This window comes from Atta cephalotes, assembly GCF_000143395.1.
Source record: "Atta cephalotes unplaced genomic scaffold scaffold00012, whole genome shotgun sequence".
NCBI lineage: Eukaryota > Metazoa > Arthropoda > Insecta > Hymenoptera > Formicidae > Atta > Atta cephalotes.
The window spans coordinates 4957792-4979654 of NW_012130076.1; the positions used below are offsets into that span (position 1 = coordinate 4957792).

Consider the following 21863-nt stretch of genomic DNA (forward strand, 5'->3'; position numbering starts at 1 on the left):
GAGTGTTTCAGAAATAGTTGGCCAAATTCTAAGAACATATTCCACTCATTATAAAAATGAAAAAAAGTTATATAAACATGGATCGGAAACGTTGCTAAATTATAAACATTTCTTATTTAAATTGTATGTATTTATGTCGGACGGTATGCCTCGCTTCGATGTTTCATGAATTGCACTTCTATTCACCTTCTAAATTAAACAAAGAGATTAGATACGTCTGTATGGATCAATCTTTATTTAAGCATTAACAAATTATCATAATAATCATCTATGGTCATACGAAAATCCGCATAGTATTATTGCATCTCAGCATCAGCACAAGTTCTCGTGCAATGTATGGACTGGTATTATTGGAGATTTCTTTTTTGGACCGATTTTTCTCCCATCTATACTTAATAGTAACAACTACTACTAACTACTACACTTAATAGTTACAGACAATTTTTGGAAACGCAACTCCCTCTAATATTAGAAGACATTCTACTACAGATACGCAAATATGGTTCATTCATGATGGAGCTCCAGCACATTTCAGCCGCACTGCTCAAGAATTCTTGAATAATATTATATTATAATTACATCAATAGATTATAATACATGAGTTGGAGAGGAGGATTTATTGCTTGGCCTGCGTTCTCCCGATTTGAATCTTTTGGATTTTTATTTATGAAGATATTTTAAGACTTTCGTGTATGATACTTCTGTTGTTACTATGGAAGTACTCCGAAATCGTATTATCGCTGTGTATGAAAAAATACGAAATATTCCGAGAATTTTTGAACGTCTTCGACAATTCATGCAATGTTGATGCGAAACATGCATCGATGTGAAAGGAAATCATTTCCAGCAATTTCTATAATAAAAATATAGATATAAGTGTAAAATAAAATATAAATATAAGTATAAAATAAAAAATATATATAAAATAAACTAAATATAGATATAAGTATAAAATAAAAACACATTTATAAAACGCTTCCTTGGAAAGATCAAGGTCATGCAGATTGTTCTTCTTATTTTTATTTTTGTACTTGCAAAAATTTTACATTTTAAAAATGAAAATAAGAGGTACAATCTCTAATGACTTTGAACTTGACAAATGTTATTCAGAACATGATCCTAAACAACATTTGGTCGAGCTTGCGTAATGCTAGTTACATCTATATTATCTCATAAGTCGCAGATAATTTTTTATTTTTTTCTATTTTCTATATATTATACATATATATATTTTATTTAAACATTGTATGATCAAAGATTAATAAGAAATTCATGTTCTATGCATATAAATCGAAACGTCAGTAAACATTACATTTTTGAAAAACGCGGGCATGTCCACACTTTCTCTCGAAGTTAGTGTATGTTTTTGGTCGATAGTTATTAAAGTATCGATAGTGGGTCGATTAATCAAAGTATGCGTATATGCGCTACGTCACGGTGCATAGCTCATAGTCTGCTGTCAATTGTTAGTTTTGAGTAGGTATTTATCAAGCGCTACTTGTCAGTTGTCACAAAAGCTATCGCAATGTTCGGTAAGTATGGCCATTTATACAGCCAAAAAATTATTTCGAAAAGTATTTTCGAAGATGCTAATAATTGAATTGTAATCGGACGGCAATATATAGCGTATATTCATTCTTTTCTTCTTTATTAGGCTGTTGTTGGTGTTGTGCTGCGTTACGTCCGAGATACAAGAGGCTCGTTGATAATATTTTTCCGGTTAATCCTCAGGTGAGATCTTGGAATCTTTTTTTCTTTTTTCTCTCGTCTCATACATTTCATTTCTGTCTACTATGTTTTATAATTTTGTTCGCGAGTAAATCAATAAACGCTAGCCTTGATAGGCGAAAGAGATCAAAATGATTATTCTATTTATGGTTGAACCTGTGATATTTGCGCCGAATGAGAAATGCGATTGACAAGTGTCTCATACGCAACAATTTGTAATAATGGGCTTCTATTCTTCAGGATGGCTTGATTAAAAACAATATGGAGAAACTAACATTTTATTCGTTGAGCAGTCCTGAGAAATTAGATAGGATTGGAGAATATCTGTTTCAACGAGCTTCCAGGGATATTTATAGGTAATATAAAATTGTGATATAATTACATCTTTAATAGTATATTATACATAAAAATTAGAGAAATTAATCCTAATTACTGCTAAAACATGATTATATAATATTTCTATACATAGCATGCTAATATATTTTTCGATGCGCTACATAAAAATATTCTACTTAATAAAACATCATGCTTTGATAGGAGACGAAATGGCTTTGTTGTGATCGCCATGGAGGCAATGGACCAACTCCTGGTAGCTTGTCATGCACAAACTCTGAATCTATTTGTTGAGAGTTTCTTGAAAATGGTACAAAAATTGCTGGAATCTACCGATCCTCAATTACAAATTCTTGCAACGCAGTCTGTAAGTAATAATCTTAACGAATTAACATTAATCTTACTCAATTCTATATTCTATCCAATTAATTTTAAATAATTAACATATTGATTCTCAGTTTGTCAGATTTGCTAATATTGAGGAAGACACACCCTCGTATCATACTCGTTATGATTTCTTCGTGTCGAAATATTCGGCAATGTGCCATTCTAATAATGATGATCCCACTACACGCAAGCAAATTAGGCTTGCTGGAATTCAAGGGTTGCAGGTACGACTAAAATATTATGTATCAGATTATTGATTGTATTAAAACTTACATCTACATATTTAAATATATCTTTGTAGGGCGTTGTGAGAAAAACTCTTTCTGATGATTTGGTTGAGAATATCTGGGAACCTGTACATATGGACAAGATTGTACCATCATTATTATACAACATGCAAAATTCAAGGTAATTTAAAAGAAATGAATATTATGAGAAACATGCAAGTTGACAAGCTTGTATTTTTAGATATGCTGATAAGGAAGACACAACACCGGACAGTCCAACTGAAGAACGATCGGATCCACCGCAGTTTGCGGAAACTTGTATGCGAGAACTGATCGGACGCGCATCATTTGGTCATATTAGATGTGTTATAAGACCTGTGTTAAGGTATAAAATAAATTTCGTTATGAATTAACGTATATATAAATATATTCATATATGAGATATTTTAATAATTATCTATTATAAAGGCATCTGGACAATCATCAGTTATGGGTCCCTAACTACTTCGCAATTCATACTTTCAGAATAATTATGTTTTCCATTCAAGTATGTAATGATGTAAATCAAGTAATAATATTTTATATATTAGATAATTAATAATATTACTTTAATGTATGTTTTAGTCACAATATTCCTACACTGTAGTGGAAGCTTTAATGACACATCTTGATGATCACTCAAAATCGTCCCCTAAGATTCGCACTAGCATTGCGGATACTTTGTCTAAAATTATATCAATTGCTGCAGGTGAAAGTGTTGGTAAGTACACATAAAAAATTGAATAATATAAATTTATATATATATATATATTATATATAATATATATATAATAATATATATATATATATATATATATATATATATAAACAATATTTATTGAACGTATAGCAGAGATTAAATTACACACACATTAAACTCTTAACGATATATCTTTTTTTAGGACCATCTGTGTTAGAAATTATAAATTCCTTATTATCTCACCTACGAGTTAGTGTAACGAGGAACCAATCATCAAGTAGTGATGAGCAATTGTATCAAGAAGCTCTTATTAATGCTCTTGGAGAGTTCGCAAATCATCTTCCAGATTACCAGAAAATTGAGATTATGATGTTCATTATGAGTAAAGTTCCATACAGTCAGCCTGATCGTATCGTATCGGTCGGCAAAGGAGATGTATTACTTCAAAGCATACTTTTAAAGTCGCTATTAAAGGTAAATCGTTTTTATTATTATAAAAATATAAATATATGTAAGGTATAGATTTTTTTAATTACAAATTTTTATTTATATACAGGTTGGCACCAAGTACCAAACTATTCATTTGAACACAACATTTCCACCCAGTTTCTTGGATCCATTACTAAGAATGTCATTGGCAGCAGATGCTGAAATGAGACTTCTTGTACAGAAAATATTCCATACCTTAATCGACAGACGACGGAATATTACAAAACTCGCTAAACCAACGTAAATTTATCTCTTAATCAAATGTCTATTAATATACATTATTCGTTCTTTTTTGAATTTTTGAAGATAATTTTTTTGCTTTAGTGTGAACATAGCAGAGCTCGATCTTGCTATTGAAAAAGCCTCTAGACCTGATGTAATCTTTATTCGGAAACACGGTCCTGAAATCTACTTGGCGCTGTATGAATCATTAGAGCTGTCTAGTAATACAGTAGAAAATGTGGAATCTATTTATACCACACTGGCGTTACTTGCCATTGAATTAGCTTCTGAGGAAACAGTATTAGAGTTACTGAGATTGGTGTTGAGCCTGCAAGACTTGGCACTGACAAGTGGTCAAATTAGTCTTCCGCTTAAATTCAATTTACACGCAATAGTTATCAGCTTACTAATTTTAATATCGTATGTTTGTAATATTACCGCTCTCATGGATTATGCGAAAAAGGTAGGTAATTTCAAATTGTCACACACACACACACACACACACACACACACACACACACACACACACATACACACAACCGCATTAATTTATTTATTTTATAGTAAAGTTTCAATGTATTGTTAAAATCAAAATGCGCAATTGATTGAATAAATTCGTTTGAAGGTGATAGATGCACGTCGAAACGATAGCCCTCATTTACTACCAGATTTACAATCTCAATATGATACTGGTCTAACATCCAGATTAGCGCCAGCTCTTTTAGTCGACCAAACTGTTGTCAGCGAATGTCTAAAAGGAGCTGGTCTTGATAGTGGAAAATTACAACAAGGTTCAGGCTACAGTGGGAATTCTTTACAACACAGGTAATTACCTACTGCGTATAGTGCTCCAATAATTGGCTGTAAACCTTTAAAAAATGTCGCTTTGTTTTATATATAAGTTTTATAATGTAAAATTAAATTTTGCTTAAATAGGCATTCATGGGTTGATGCTGGACGGAATTCACTAGCTGACATTAATTCTGGAGGTCCAGAATTGGATAGTGGAGGTTCATCACCGGGTGTACAAAAGGTATATTTATTTTAATTTATTTTAATTTATTTTAATTTATATTAGAAGATATCATATTTGATTTAATAAATTAATAAATTAATCGTTTTTATTAAAAAACATGTTTTAAATATATTATTATTGCATAATTTTAACTATTACCTTCTATTCGTAATTAATTTTTTGCAGAAATTACCTGGAGAAGAATTAACATTCGAAAGCATGAAAAGAATTTTGACAGAAAGCAACAATAATCAAGTAATAGAAGAAGAGAAGCGAATGCAACTTTCTCAGTTTTTTAGAAATGCACCATTCCAAGATTTAGTATCAAAAACACAACCAAAGGTTTCATTAATATATTATAAACTTATTATCAATTTATATAGCTTTCTAATATTTCCTTTTCTGTTCACAGCACGATGTTTTACAGAGTAAGTTATCAGAGATATTTAATACGCTATCCGTTGATCCGCGCAATACGGTTCCTACGATCGGACCACAGACAGATACTAAACCAAGTCAAACTCCAGCTTACGAAATTCATTTCCCAGAGTTGTTTGTATATTAAACTGCTAATGTTCCTGTTGCATTAACATTAAGTGCCATTTAGTGCTACAAATGCTTCAAAACATTTGATTGACCAATTGAAAGAATTTTACTAATTGATCAATCAATGAATGCTTCAAAGCATTTCTATAAAGCATCAAATGAACTGTAGCTATTAATATAATGTTGCATTATATTAAATCTACATATTACTGAGCATGAACAATAGCTCCTATACTTTAAAGATTGACTTGTGTACATAACAGAGAAAATATTTTTATGTTTTATATTGCTAGATGTATATTTTTTATTGAGTTGCTGTTACTAATTTTATTTATTTTTAATGAGTAGGTCTCAAATATATAAAAATATAAGTTGCAATGAAAATGGTTAATTGATGTTTTTATAAAATTATCAATGGTTATGGAATGGTTTTATGAAAGTAGAGAGATAGGAATTTCTTATACACATATAATGATTCTATAGACTCGTCACAAATTTCATAAACTGAATCAACTGTTTTCATTAATGTAAGTTGACTCAAAATCACGATCGCATGATGCTACAAATGTTTTGAAACACATTCTTTGATTAGTTAATTAGTAAATTTTTTTTTCTAATTAGTCAATCAAATGCCTCAAAGTATTTGTAATAATTTGTAGTGACCGCACGCTCTAATATGTCGACATTTCAATGAAGAAATTTGGAGAAAACAAAAAAAAGTTCACATAAGTATAATGAATCGTTCTATATACATAAATTAGGCTTCAGCAAAAACTAAGACAAATAATCTGGATATATATTATATTCCAGCAGTAGATCAATTACATAAATGTGCACTGTTCCTTAATCATGTTAATGTAAAGTTAAAAATTGTATATCTATGTATATCTCTTTATGTATTCTAGATCGAAAAACACAATTTTCTCTCACGGCAAAGTCAGTGATTGAAAAAAGTTGCACAATGTATATTTATAAATATAGAAAATAGTTCGAAATATTTTGTAAATATACGTATATTAAAACACATGTTAACCTGGAAAAAGATTTATTATAGTGCAATGCTTATCCTTCTTACATTTTTCTCCAATTATTTATTCGTATAATTATGAAGAAAAAGATGTTTAGATATATACGCTTGAGGAAGCGAGAATAATTTTCTGTTGTACTTTATCTTATGAAAACCTGTAGCGTTACATTACCAATTGTTTTTTCCTTTATTGAATCTTTGTACAAAATACTCGAAGGATCACCAAATACATAGTAAATGGAATGAACACAGGTTTTATTTTGCAAACATCTGAAGGGTCCCTTTATTCAACCGCTCATCGTAGGAACACGGTTAGTCGATTTTAAATCAAGTACACAAGTTAAGTAGCATCTCTTGGAGAGCAAGTAATCAAACTACATATTAACATATGACTCTACAGTCCATGCGATAATGTTTAAATGCGATTATATTATTGATCTGCAATTTATACATTGTATAAATTGTATGTTGTTTCTGAAGTTGGAGAAACAACGTTTTCAATATCTCGTATGTAACTTCATAAAAATCGCAAATATATTATAATGTACGAGCGATTGAATTAAGGCATTAGAGTAGGATGTGCCATTCGTGCGACGACTACTTAAACATAATTTGATGCGTTTCTTTTTTTTTTTGTATTGAAATGCGTTTGGTCAAATTTGGTACGCTCTAAGAGGTATTTCAAGGTTCTACCTTCAGCAACTCCACATCGAAGATAAGAACGGCATTCGGTGGGATAGTGTGTCTTTGTCAAGGCTAATATAGTTTTTTTTTCTTTTTTGTTCTTTTTTTATATAAAATTATAAATAGAATTATACTAAATAATTACACTAGAACCTCGTGATAGCGAATTCAAAATGGAGCACAAAATCTCTTCCCTTTCATGCTAGACTCATGTGAACAATATGAGAAGAGATAAAACCATGACACTTAATAAAATCCTAAATTTCATGATTTGAGAATGAAGTAAGAATCTTGTTATATCATTCAGTATCTCAACTATTGCATTATTAAAAAAGTTCCAGTGTATTCTATTTTGTATGTATATTCAATCTGTATTTTATATCATCTTGCATTAAAGGATATATTCCAGGGTGGCCTCGGCTACCATAAGCAAAATCTGGAGAACAGGTCAACTTGGCCCGCTGTCCGACGCACATTTGTGCGACTCCTTGGTCCCAGCCTTTAATTACTTCACCCTTTCCAATTTTAAATTTAAACGGTATACCACGGTCCCTGCTGGAATCAAATTTCTTCCCATTGTCGAGGGTACCTATAAATATGTTAATGAAATCATTCTATTTTTACATAATTTTAAGATTTTTATGTGTATAAATTATTTAGAGAAATAAATACATAATATTTTCAGAGAAAACATTGAATCTAGAAAATACTTAATATAATATTAAATAATATAATCAGAGATGAGAAGTAATGCATTACTTTTCAACTCTGGTCATATTTGTATAATGTTATCACATGGTAGCAGCTTTGAAAAAATTTTGTTAACTATTCTTTTGTTTCTTCAAACATGATACATACATATAAATCAGAGTATCAATGCTCAGCAATAAAATATTCACCTGTATAATGCACGACCACTGTTTGACCAGTCTTTGGATAGGTTTGACCTGCATATATGAAAATATTCATGAAATGATATTAGATGACAAAATCTAGGCGAAAATACATTGCTGTTTAAAATTAGTAACAACATAAATAAGGCAAAGTCGCTGATAGTCCATTTTATTTCGAATAAAGAACATCGCGGCATCGGCACACTAGTTCGCGGTATTTCAGGCCACGAGATGAGGCACGTTGTGAAGCATAATTCTCGGAATATCAAGTATAGTGTGATGCGCGCGCGAGCATGAGAGAGATGAAACGGAATTACGGAATAGGAAAGAGATTTTTTCGAGGAGAAACGAGAACGATAAATTCGGCGAGTCCCCTAGAAAAATAAAACTGCATAATTACCGTCTCCAGGACTCAAGACTTCGACATCCACGCCCATGGCTACGTATCTTTTCTCTTTGTATTACAGCAAGAGACTTTCCTCTCAAAACAGCGGGATGCGCAAAGATCGTTGAGGCTTATCAGAGTCGACTCGTCAGAAAAGTCGTCGAGCAAAACTCGTGAGAAAAACTATTCGCGGTGCCTTGGAAAACGATGCCGCTCCACTACGCCGTTCAATGAATACGAACCGGGCATATGAGATACTTAGAAATACCATCCATTGACGTATCTATGGCAGTATTCCAAAATTCACTGTCAGTGGCCTAGTTTCCCTAGTTAAACCCTCGGTGGAAACTAGGCCAATCATGAAATTTTTTTCCTAGGATGAAAAGTAAAAAAGTGAAAAATTTCTCCATTAACTTCAATGATTAAAATTGTTACTTTTTACTTTCCATCTTAGGAATAAAATTTTATGATTAATGTCCTGAATACGGGCCTTTATCTCTAAAAAATTCTATAATATACATAATGTAAATTACAGCATGTTGGCACACTAACATCATTGTAAGCGCGTTCTGAATACAGGCCTCTACATTTAAGCACCGACAAGATATTAGACTCTCGGTGCTTATGGAAATTCACGTGCCTGTTAAAATTTAAGTGATTAAGGCCCGGTTGCACTAACGTTACTTTGATTTTAAGCGAAACCATTGATGAGATACTATTAAAGGCCGATATTCTTATGAAAATTCGTGTCCTTGAGAATAGTGAAGTAATTAAGAACTATTAGAAATATTATATTAATTTTATGATTTATTAGTTTAATTGACGTATTTATGTATTTAGAACTCAATAATACTCGATTTTTCTTTAAAATTGTGATTTCAGTGTATCGTCAAAGTTTATCAACAGAAATGATAACTGCAGAGAAAAAATTATAATTTTTCTGCAATATATAGGATATTATAACTTTACAAATATGCACATTTAGTTATGGAACATTTATATAATAAAAAAATCATGAATTTAATAATGCATAAGCCAAATATTTATATTAATTATAGCAAATTTATATCAATTGTCGATAATGTCAACGTTCTTCAATTACCTTCGGGGTCCTTTTTATACCGAAAATTTGCCCAGGATTGACGGTCTTTAATAGTATCTCGTTGGTGCTTTGATATTATATAATGTAGAGCTATAGTATAATGTAGAGCTTTACATTTAAATAGAGTGCATAGAAAGAGAGTAACAACAATTAGCCGGAAGCATCATTTTGTATTCTATATCTCGGGAATCTGTATAATGCAATTCCTCGCTTAATCTTTTCTTTCTTTAACGTTGTCTTCTTTCTACTAACAGTAAGGACATTTAATGGCGGAGCCAATCAGCATGAAGCACATAAATTGACGCTACTTTCTTTACCCACTCTACGTTTAAGAATAAAATATATTTGAACAGTTTTTTCTTTCAGTTATAACTTCAATTTAAATTCGAAATCTTCGTAATTGAATAATCACGTGTTTTAATGTCGGAATGTTCAACGGGAATACTGGACGTCCAATATCCAATTGGAAAATTTGTTTCTTAGAGACAAAAACATTAGAGTCACTAGATTCTACATTATCGTATTGAATAAGGGCGCGTCCATACCTTGACAAAAAAGCGGAAAGCGGAAAAGCAGCAGCCAATCAGAACTCTAGTTGGTAGTCTACAATTACCGCTTTCTATACTACTTACTACCAGCGTGAGTTCTGCTTTTCCGTTTTCTGCTTTTCCGTCAAAGTGTGAATCCCAAAGTGTGGCGTCCTAAGATTGGCATCCCATAAAGTGAAAATTTACAACGGAACAAAACAGCGCAACTAATTACAATCAATTACTTTGCAGTCATTATTCTGTTTTCTTTTCTGCGATTGGTCTCACCATTTCTTTCCGTTGTAAATTTCCGTTCATGGGATGCTAGCCTAATGACTCTTGTACACGCGGCGGAAGTTGGCCAATCGGTTCTTAGTTATGGATTCATAAATAAAAATTAATGGCTCGGTGAGTAGACTGCATTCCAAAAACTATAGACAAAAATCTATTGCAACCTTTTAATCGGTGAGTGTACAGCCGGTCACAGAAAAATTGCAACACTTTTTTTCAATGGGTTTCGGAATGCAGCTTACTCACCGAGCAATTGGTTCTTATTCATAGATCCACAAATAAGAATTCCAATCACTTGCAACTTTTGACCGGCTGTATCATTCACGAGGGTGCGTAGTAGAAAAGTGAATGTGGCCAAAATTTTATTGGCTATTCCAATATGCCAACGCTATTATACGCAGAAAAGTGCATAGAGGCTAAAATTTGATTGTTTTCATCATTATTGCTATCGCCATTATACGCAATGGTACTTGTAGTCTTACATCATGATTATAACTGTATTTTTAAGCACGGAAATATTTCTTTTCCAGTTATATGATAATCTTTATCTATAATCTTGATAAGATATATGAAAATCAGATGAAATCGTGATCATTTGCGATAAATAAATTAATCGTTATCTCTCTCATTGTCATGTTTCGATAAATTAAATGATATTAATTAACTCGTAATCATTTTTTATCAAACCTTCAATTGCAATAAGCATTTAGAGGAAAAGCCGCTATTAGAGATACTGAGTTTATTTTGGATAAATGCTAGAAGCCTATAGGCAGAATTTAAAAAATAATAGGTCATTTTGAAGGGAATTTAATAAACTTTAAGATAATAATAATGTTACATATTTAATTCAAATTCCATTTTTTTGAAAATTAAAGAAATATAAAAAATGAACTAATCGCAAAATCAAAAAATTGTGCTTCTAATATGCCCCCCAACAAACGAGAATGAATTGAAATGAATTGAAAGATTCAGATTTTTAGAAATATTGATTCAGAAATGTTAAAATGAATGCTTTTCAATTCTGAATCCATTTTTATTCATTTATAGGAATTGCATATCTCTATGTCTTTCAATTTAAAAATAATATTAGCTTTTTCTGTGCACACAAACACAATTGTGAATGCTGTTCAATTCAAAATTTTGAATAGGAAATACAATTTTTCAATCCAATTGCATCCAACTGAATCCAATTAAAAATCCAAAAAAAAGTATTCGCTATTTAAAATACGCATTCGGATAGAAAAAAATTTCAATTCATTTTAATTCATTCTCGTTTGCTGGGCAGAGAAATCGATAGTAAAACGCAAAATATATCAGTATTGTAATTAAAAAACTTTATTTAATGTTTCTAAAATACATACAAACACAGCCAGCGTGCGCGAAAAATGAGCATGCGATAGATTATATCCAGAATAGATACATCCAATTATTTTATACTTTATTTCTTCCCATTAAAATTCAAATTACAATAATTCGCATGACGTGTTTCAGCTACAAGATTGACTCATCCTTAAATGTATAAAAAATGTATAAAATTAAAAATGTATTAAATGTATAAATTTAAAAACTTAAATGTATAAAATTAACTCTATTATTATTACAAGAGTCCTTTACCTTACTATACAAAAGTATTAAGATTACACAGTAATAAAAAAATTAATAATTTACAAAATATTTTATATTTAAAAAATTTGATGTAATAAATATAAAACATCTCGTAAACTATTAATTTTTTGATAGGATAAAACATTAGTTGTGGATCACTCTTTAAAAAAAATTCATATTTTTATCTGGAATAATATCAAATATCCTTATTTATCCTTATATTTATAGATTAAACAAAGACATCTGGGGCACTATTCTGGCTATGTTCCAAAATTTACTACCAATGCTGAAAATCTATAATTTACATCACGTCCACTACAGATTCAGTACTGGCGGTAAATTTTGAAACACAGCTTCTGTAACTATCTTTACACGCCTACCGACAGTTGTCGGTATCGGTATTGCGCAGATATTTTATATGGTGAAAAAGCTGCGCAACGACACCGACAACTGTCGGTAGGCATGTAAAAGAGTTACAGAATAGCGCCTCTGTCGCAAACTAAGCGCACGGTGTAATCAATAAAATATAAAGCACTGTTCCTAATAAATTCAATTCAATTGACACTTAAAAGAGATAAAACAAATGTTAAAGAATCTTGTAATATGTAGAAACATATGTATCATTTAATGGAAAATATAGAAAAGTGATTAAATATAAAAAGTGATTCCGAACTAGTGCCTCATCTATATTTAGTGCTTTTATTCTATCTCTATTTAGTATCTCTTATATGTAGAATTAAAAGAATCATATATGAAAAAAAAATTATATAATATTTCATTTAAAAAGTGGAAGTGACATTCATATCTTTTAAACGCCACTACCTAGAACAAAAAGTAATATGACCAAAATAATATGTCCCCCTCGAAACCGTTTTACTTTTATTCACGTGCCGAAATCTTTTTCGATCTTAAAATAGTTTTTTTGTGTCATTAATTTAAAAAAATTAGTTTAAAATAAAACGAGACACTGTATGACACTGTTGTCGAAAAGTTTCCGGACATATAACTAAATTGTATAATATTCAGATCACCGTAACTCGGTAAAAAAATCAAAAAGCATTTTAAAGTTTGAAACTTATATTTTAACATACTTTTAATTGCTTTTCCAAAAAATTTTGTCTTTACATTTCTGCCAAAAACTTACGGGAGACTCTGTATGTATATATATATATATATATATATATACAGAGTTTCCCAGAGTTTAAGTTTTGGCCAATCGCTTTTGTGTAGATAAAGCGGACTAAGTCGAAAAGTCCTCTACTATTTTACAATTTTCACGATAATTAACAAGATATTAATTATTACAAATCGCTGAATATTGATTTTCAATAATTTTTTCAAATACTATCAACTTTACAGAAAACAGCGAGAGACAAAAATTTGTTTATTTTCTTCTTATAAAGTTCTGAGAATTTTTCAGAATTTTTTCACAAATTTTAATATCACATTTTCTCATGTTGACAAATACGAAAATGTACTACTAAAAAGTTAATAAAAAATTCTGAAAAAATTCTTAGAGTTGTATGAAAAGAAAATAAATGATTTTTGTCTCTTGCAGTTTTTCTGTAAAGTTGATAGCATTTGAGTAAAAAATTATTCAAGACCAATATTTAGCAATTTTTAGTAATTAATATCTTGTTAACTTAACTATTGCGAAAATTACAAAATGGTAGAAGACGCAGTTTAATCCGCTCTATCTGCACAATTGGCTAAAACGGGATACCGTGTGCGTGCGTGCGTGCGCGCGCGCGCGCGCGCGCGCGCGTGTGTGTGTGTGTGTGTGTGTGTGTGTATATAGAGTTAAGTTAATTTTTAACGTAATTCTTTCTTGTGAATGAATATATTTTTTCCCTCACTATATAACATATCATTGGATATCGCTCTCAATATCAATGATTGTTTCAGCAATCCTCTCCTCTTCCTCTGCAAAAACAGCTAACAAGTCTTAAATTAGAAGCTCGTTCAATATTTTTCCATATGATCAAGCGATCAATATTATCTTCTTAATACAATAAAAAATTACAACATGTGTTAAGTATATTATATTGCGCTCGAGCGATCTAATGAATGACTTTCTGTATTAATATTACACATTTTCCCTTTGGCTGAGCTCAACGTACGGCTGTATTTATATTAAAAATCATATGACATACGCGCATATGATACAAGAGTCAATGGAATAATTAAATAAAAAAAAGTACCGGAAGAATTATTGAAAGGATATATATACAAGGTGTCCAAAAAATGGTACGAAACTTTAAATATATGTAATATTCGTGAAAACAAAAGTTTTAATAACAAAAGTTTTAATAACGAGTACTATAAAAATCATTAATTTCTGAGTTATAAAGCAAAAAATAAATTTAATCTATAATAGTTGTGTCCTTATTTCAACACAAAATTCGGTAAATTTTCTCATTGAAAATCGAACATTGTTCAAAGATTTTATTGCAGATTTATTTCGTGTTTGTTAATAAAATATCAACAGTATTCAATTTTTTACGCAGTTGAGTCAGTTCGTCCAATGTATCAGCTGACGATAAGCGTGTGTTTAATAAATGCCAACCGACGATGTGTTTAATAAACACCAAACGCCGACGATTTCATTACTTTCAATCTTAGAAATTCGTGAAGGACAATGTATACGAGCAAGTAAATACATTTACATACGCGAAATAAACGGATTATTCATTATAATAGAAAATGGCTTATAAATTATTTTTGGAATATTACTTATTAAAACTTTTCAATTTGTTTTTATAAGTATAGTCCTAAAATTTGGTATCATCTTTTTTGAACACCCTGTATAATGTTTGCGCTGATCCTCATATTAAAAATATCTGCAAGATATTTTGTTTACTTTGCTAACAAATCCCATTTATATCGTTCCTCTTCTATAACAAAAGAAAAATGATGTATACAAAATAAATATATTACTACCCTAGACACAAAATATTCCTAGAATGTTATATAAATATTATTTAAAAAATTAAAATAAGTTATTCTAATATTTTGAGAATATTGTATAATATTTTTTAATGTTATGAAAGTACTCTATGTTACATGTTCACTTAAATATCCTATATTTCCTTTAACATCCCTGAAATATTAAAATATTTATTAATATTAATATTATTATTAATATTAATTATTTTTATGTTAGTACAGTTTGAATTCACAATCCAATAACGAAAATGTTATCAATCTATGCTGCGTCTTGTGCTTAAATAACGTTTCGATGTGATTTTATATACATATCTAAACTTACAACTGAACGCCAAAATTATTTTCAATCTTTAAACATGTATTTAAATCGGTGTAACAGTTTTACAAATTAAAGTAAATATTATGATACTTTTTAATGTTCATACAATATTATAGTAACATTAAATAATGTTACTTTTAATAATCATATAATATTATCAGGAGTATATGGACATATCCATCTATTAATATTTTGAAAATATTATTTAATATTATATAATTTCAGTAAAATATTCTTCAAATATTACGTTTAATATTCTGGAAATATGCCTAAAATATTATTTAATATTAAGTGATATTATGTGTTTATAGAGTATAGAAGAAAATGCGAAAAGAAAACTCGCATCCTCCATCAGAGATAAATTTGGAAAGAACTAAATTACTCATTAACCTTTCTTATGATCAAATAAAAGATACTGAATTTTTTTACATGGAAATAATTCATTCAAGATGCAACATTTCCAGTTTAGTATTGATAAAAATAGAAGAATTGCCTCAACTCACATACATTTGTTATACTTAATTTATACTCATAGGACTTACTAAGGTAAATGATTAATAAGATAATATAATAAGATAATGCTTGAAATTGTACATATTGATCTTATATTTTATTATGTTTATTATTCGATTAATCATGATTCAATTGACAATAATAATAATTACAATATTAATAATATATAATAAGAGTAATGATAAAAAATTAATTTTCTTCGGTTCAGTGACAGCTGCCTCAATGCCGTAAAGTTCCTAGCAATTCTACAGAGTTTATATTTAGTGCAAGTATTGCAGAGATTGTATTTGTGTGTCTGTATAGTACACACATGTTGTACAGTCAATTCTTTATAAATTCTCTAATCTTCTTTTTCTTTTATAATACTTTAAAATATTAATTAAAAAAAATTAAATCAAAATACATTAACTTGCCCCGAGTAATATGCCCAAGCCTTTTAAGAAATGATTCACTTATCTCGAATATTCAAAAGTAAATCGTAGCACATTTAAATCAATCTGATACGTATGATCGCTGATGACTTCATTCCTTTATCGTATATAGAAAGCGTGACAAATCGTTCTATTGTCAAAAATTACGTTTTCTCCATTTGTATGCTAGAATCTATGCTAGAACGAATTATAGCTTTATTTTGTGTTAAATGCATTGAAAAACTGTAGAGAAAAAATGAGTAAGATAATTTTTATAAGCAGTTCTCTTTCGAAATATCAAATTTTATCATAAGAAATATTATAAGCTATAACACGCTCCATTATACAGATATATGGAGACTCGTATGCTACGTAAATATCTACTACAATATAATATTTTCATGCATTATGCGATAGAAGTACCTGACATTCATGAATATTTATCTTCAATAGTAATGTCAGAGGAGCCACTTTTTTAGCATTCTACTTAATTTGTAATTTCTAATTATTATTAAAATAAACGTATCTTTAATAAAAAAAAAACGAACAGAGGTAATTTCAAAGTATTGTCCGAGAAAAAAGTAGAGTGCATGTAACTATAAAATTCTTAAAATCAATATATATATATATATATAATACAGGGTGTCCCAAAAATGACGATAAATATTTTAAAGACAGATTCTTTGTAACAAGACAAGAAAATCTAAGATGAAAATGTCGAGGCTGTGATAGTATTCATTCAAATGGGAAGAGTTTAAAAAATTACAAATAACAGAACCAGATTTTCGTGCGTTTAAGAGTGGCAAGATGATCAGTATAAAAGTTCTTCCTCGAACTTCACATATCTTTGACAATAATAAACAAAATTCAGCACCTTTACACTCATAGCATTAACATTTTTGTGCACGAAAATTAGAAGGTTTTTTCTTAAAATGACAAAGAATTTGTCTATAAAATATTTGTCTTGTTTTAGGACACAACTTTGTCCGTAGATATATTTTTGTGTACGAAATTATATTACGTAATATTTTAGAATTTTAGAATTTTAGAAAATATAAATGATAAATGATATGTGATTATACCGTTAAAAAATATTTACGCATTTAATATTTTTTCATTAAAAAGAAATGAAATTATTTCATACAATTGAACAACGTTTGTTTTGAAATGCATAAAATATTTTCAAATAATTTGTGAAGTAATCAAGTTAATTTAGTGGCGCCTCGACATACTCAAAAATAAAATGTGACGGAGTATTAGAAGTATCCGTTAATATTTCAGGCGGTGCCAACTCCATTGGATGAGTGTCCCTCCATGGATCGATATCATTTCCACCAATATCTAATCCGAGTCGTAAATTAGCTGGTGTATTGCCAATAACAAAGTGGTCTTCAGTTAAAGGCAGAGCATCCTTTAATAAAAGCCTATGAGGAATATTAATGTAAAATTATTTCATGTATTAAAAAGAAAAAATAAATCAACAAAGAATCCATAATTAATTTAATTTTCTTACCAAATGTCTTCATCAGCCACAATATGAACCTTAGGAATGGGAAAACCATTAAATGGTGAAGCAACGGGCAGAGTGTAGGCTCCCATATTTTCAAAAATCATCCACTCGCCAAGTTCCATGTCATTCAACATAATATTCTCAACAATTTTGTCTAGTCCGTCACATGTTGGACCCCATACGCTTGAAGGAATCATCTTTCCACAGCCATTCTAAAGACCGATATATAGTTATATTGATTTAAAAAGAACAGAAAAATATTACATTGATATTTCTATATCTAAATAAAATACCTTACCTTCAAAGGAATAGGAGTTACATGCTGATGATCGTACAACAGACAATTGAATGATCCATAAACACCGTCGTTGATATAATACATATTGTGCGTAATTGCATTGGAATTTTCATCTCCGCGTATAGAACGTTTGCTATGAATACTCGTTGCCAATGTAAATGCAGATGCAACGTAAAAGCGGCCTGGTTCAGCAATCACGTGAACAGCATCAGCTAAAAAGTTTTTTTTATTAAAATGCCTAAAATGTCTAAACTAAAGTATACTGGCATAACTAATGAAAAGAAAACAACTTACTGTTGAAGTATTCATCGAGAGCTTTGTTAATAATCTCGGCAATTTTATCGATGCTTGTACCTTTGTTACCTGGATAACCTCCACCAAGATCTAAGAGATACGGCTTAAAGCCGAGATCGGTAGCCATGTCGAATAGTATCTTACAATGATGAATAGCGCGATAAAATACCGGTGGATCTTGACATCCAGAACCAACGTGGAAACTGAAGCCTACTATGTTAAGGCCCAAGTTATATGCAAGATGTAAAAGATTAGGAGCCTCATGTATCGGATCACAACCAAATTTCATGCCAAGCGGACACTGGGCCATTTCCGCATCGCAACGAATTCGTAAAACAATCTGCACAGATAAGGAATTGCAATGATACAATCAAGATATAATCAAAATAAAATTATCACTGTATTCGAGAAAGATACGCAGTATGTACTGAAATTACGTAACATACAATTACCTTGGCCGTTGGGAAAAGTTTTTTAATTTTGTGCAGTTCACTTTCGTTATCTACTGTCATAGTGTCCACACCTACTGCAGCAGCATGACGAATATGTGAAGCCGGTTTGGCCGGATTGGCAAAAATAATTCTTGAAGACTCTACACCAAAGCTTAATACTTTGTTTATTTCATTCTGCAAAGTAAAAATGTATATTATATTTTTTTTATAAAATGTATCTATTAATGTGCATCTCTTTCCATAATGAAAGATATATTTAATATTTGATCTTACCTTAGATGCACAATCAAAATTGATACCAAGGGCCGCTAATACTTCAATTACAATCAAATTATCATTACATTTTACAGCTGGAAAAAAACAAATTTCTATAAGTAACCGTGCATCATAAATAAATTTCAATTATTAATAACTTACCATAGTAGGGTTCAACTCGTGGCAATTTTTCTTTCCAGATTTTATGCTTTTGTACAATATCTCCTATATCTAATACATAGAAAGCTTCTTCTTGTAAACCACTCATTGCAATGTTTTTGATAACGGTCATAACATTGGATTCACTGTCCAAGACATGAATACGTTCGTCTAGATTTGTTACCTTCATGTTGATTGAATTTGATTGAATTGATTAGTACTCTGTAGGTGCTAGGCAGCAAACTAAAAGTTATAAAATAAACATTATTACATTAGATATAAGCGTACGTTAGATATAAGCGTAAATATCAATTTTTCTATTGCAAACTTTAATGAATTTAGTAACAAAAACATACGAGGCAGCTGTCAATGCTAATTAGGTGAGTCGTGAGGAAGTGGATTAAGACAAAATCACTGTGGGGGTGCTAGCAAAGCCACGGGGGCTCTGCATTCAGGGTCAACTTCCAGTTGCCGCAGTTATTCAAACACCCACGAACAGACTGGTCGACCAGTCTATCGCAGATAGAACCCTGCAAAGAACAAAAAATAATTTCTATGTTAGCTGAATAATGTTACAAGATTTATCATATACAATAAAAGACGTTAATACTGTCACATTTCTACAAAAAAGGTGCTAAATGTAAACCAGTAAACCAGTAAATATAACAAAAAACTCTTTATTAATAAAGGAGAAAATAGCTGTTTAATACATATTCATATATTATGAACATATTAAATATTTTTTCATATATTGGCCAGAATTTTATCTTATCTGTTTATCTTAATTTTATCAAAGCCTGTTTTTTATCTGTTACATTAAAACAGATATGTGAATCATAAAAAAAAATATGCTATTAATTTTTTATTAATTTAATTAAGATATCAAACTTTTAATTTAATTTATATTTAATTTAATTCTTTTACATGTTTTTAATAAGTATATAAAAATCTATTTTTTCATTGTAACTGTATATATTGTGCATTTTATACCTAATAATTACATTAAACTTTAATTTAATGAAATAGAATCTGATCCTACCTGAAGAGAAGTAATTCTCGTTTTTTTATATACACAGCAGAAAAATTAATTATGTCACCGTTTAGAAGTTTTGAAAATGTTCCTAAATTTTAAAGACTCCTCTATTGTGTCTCATATATATGTGTACAAAACGAAAGTAAAATAAAAGCGTTCCGCGAACTATTTGGAACGTAACGTTATATTATACGTATATTACATAGACGTGAAAACTTCGTTTAATGAGATCCGAACAGACCGAAAATCAAAATGATACTGAGACTCGAGCTATTATTTGGGCCATTATTTATATAAAGAAGATAAGTAGTATCAGTTCGTCTTTGCGTGTTGTACCAAGTCTACTTATACAAAATTATCTGACAACCAAGATGGTTCATCAGGAAGCCGAATTAGACTGGAAGGATAATATAAATGTTACTCAAGAGTCAAACTCCAGTTGAGGGAAATACCGTCATATTAATCTATGTAACATGATTGATTATCGATTCGAACTACTATATCAATGATTGACACATTACATATAAAAAAATATGTATCTTTAATACTGTTAAAAATAACTTATCGAAAATTCATCAAAAGGAAATAAATATTATTATGAAATAATATACGATACAAAAACTTATATATACATTTCTCAGATAAATATCTTAGGATATTACATAATTCTAGAATAAAGTGTGCAGAAGTGCCTTTTATTGAATTTTAATATGAATACAAAGTAAACATCCACAATAAATATTAAATTGAGGTTGTCTTTTGAAATGTTGTTTTGTATATGCTAGAAACTTTTTCATACATGTCCTTGTAAAATAAAGAGGAACAACTTAAATTTTTGCTTTCTAATATTGAAAAACATGTGATAATATTCAATTATATATAAAAGTTGTATAGTTGAGATAGAACAATTTCTTGTTTCATCAAGCAAACTTATACAAAGGAGAGTTCTTACATAATAATAACAACGGCTTCCGCCAGTTTGAAGAGGAAATACTGGCCTGAATAAGATAGTATAAGTCTTAAGATATGAGTCAACGACTACTGGCCATTCTACAGACATTGATGTTAAAACACGTGGTGCCAAACAAATGAGAGAATTTGAAAAACATGTCTTATCATCGTTATAGATTAAAAGTTTTCAAATAAGTTATAAGGATAACATATTTTAATAACAATAATATACGATTTATATGCTTTAATAATAATTAGTTTACAAAAATATACGTAAAAATTATAAGATGTTAGATTAATAAAATTAATCTCTCTTCTATTCGAGATTTATTTTTTACTTTACTCATTGAATGAAAAAAAGTATGTCTAAGAAATATTTCTAAATATTTTTAAATTTATATATATATATATATATATATATATATATATAATATATTATTTAATTTTAAAATTAACAACTTATTTTATTTTATTTAGTTCTTATTTAGTTAGTTAGTTAACGTTAAAAAACTTAAAAAAATTT

General features: G+C 29.8%; 3 protein-coding genes across 4 annotated transcripts; 1 reads left to right on the forward strand and 2 right to left on the reverse strand.

Moving 5' to 3' along the window:
* Nucleotides 1–1989: 1989 nt before the first annotated feature.
* LOC105617263 (protein EFR3 homolog cmp44E) lies at nucleotides 1990–5705 on the forward strand. Its single transcript, XM_012198830.1, is given in 14 exon segments — nucleotides 1990–2084; nucleotides 2266–2428; nucleotides 2520–2672; nucleotides 2750–2856; nucleotides 2917–3060; nucleotides 3144–3222; nucleotides 3300–3435; nucleotides 3617–3888; nucleotides 3971–4143; nucleotides 4228–4595; nucleotides 4677–4950; nucleotides 5062–5158; nucleotides 5327–5482; nucleotides 5553–5705. Coding segments are annotated over 14 exon segments (2370 nt in total).
* Nucleotides 5706–6712: 1007 nt separating this feature from the next.
* On the reverse strand, nucleotides 6713–16791 carry LOC105617262 (12 kDa FK506-binding protein). Of its 2 annotated transcripts, XM_012198828.1 has the most exons (5): nucleotides 16773–16791; nucleotides 8691–8729; nucleotides 8297–8344; nucleotides 7800–7986; nucleotides 6713–7452 (listed from the first exon to the last, which is right to left on the reverse strand). In XM_012198828.1, exons 1-5 carry the CDS (start codon nucleotides 16789–16791, stop codon nucleotides 7395–7397), a joined length of 351 nt encoding a protein of 116 aa, XP_012054218.1. In that variant the 3' UTR covers nucleotides 6713–7394. The 2 variants fall into 2 exon arrangements, with proteins under 2 accessions (XP_012054218.1, XP_012054219.1); XM_012198829.1 differs by lacking the exon at nucleotides 16773–16791 and having other exon boundaries at nucleotides 8691–8790.
* Nucleotides 16792–17595: 804 nt separating this feature from the next.
* Nucleotides 17596–19546, reverse strand: LOC105617264 (ornithine decarboxylase 1-like). The gene is made up of 7 exons (XM_012198831.1): nucleotides 19360–19546; nucleotides 19216–19292; nucleotides 18943–19116; nucleotides 18491–18830; nucleotides 18197–18408; nucleotides 17902–18110; nucleotides 17596–17812 (listed from the first exon to the last, which is right to left on the reverse strand). The coding sequence occupies exons 1-7, from the start codon at nucleotides 19544–19546 to the stop codon at nucleotides 17596–17598; spliced, it is 1416 nt and encodes a 471-aa protein (XP_012054221.1).
* Between the last annotated feature and the right edge of the window lie 2317 nt (nucleotides 19547–21863).

Excerpts from the sequence above, each read along its gene's own strand:
- LOC105617264 (XM_012198831.1), bottom strand. The coding sequence starts at position 19,546 with ATGAAGGTAACAAATCTAGACGAACGTATTCATGTCTTGGACAGTGAA. Across the intron at positions 19,117-19,215 it reads ATTTTGATTGTGCATCTAAG|AATGAAATAAACAAAGTATT; the intron begins GTAAGATCAAAT and ends TTTACTTTGCAG. Across the intron at positions 18,111-18,196 it reads TAACTCCTATTCCTTTGAAG|AATGGCTGTGGAAAGATGAT; the intron begins GTAAGGTATTTT and ends ATCGGTCTTTAG.
- LOC105617262 (XM_012198828.1), bottom strand. Across the intron at positions 8,345-8,690 it reads AGTCTTGAGTCCTGGAGACG|GTCAAACCTATCCAAAGACT; the intron begins GTAATTATGCAG and ends TCATATATGCAG. Across the intron at positions 7,987-8,296 it reads AGTGGTCGTGCATTATACAG|GTACCCTCGACAATGGGAAG; the intron begins GTGAATATTTTA and ends ACATATTTATAG.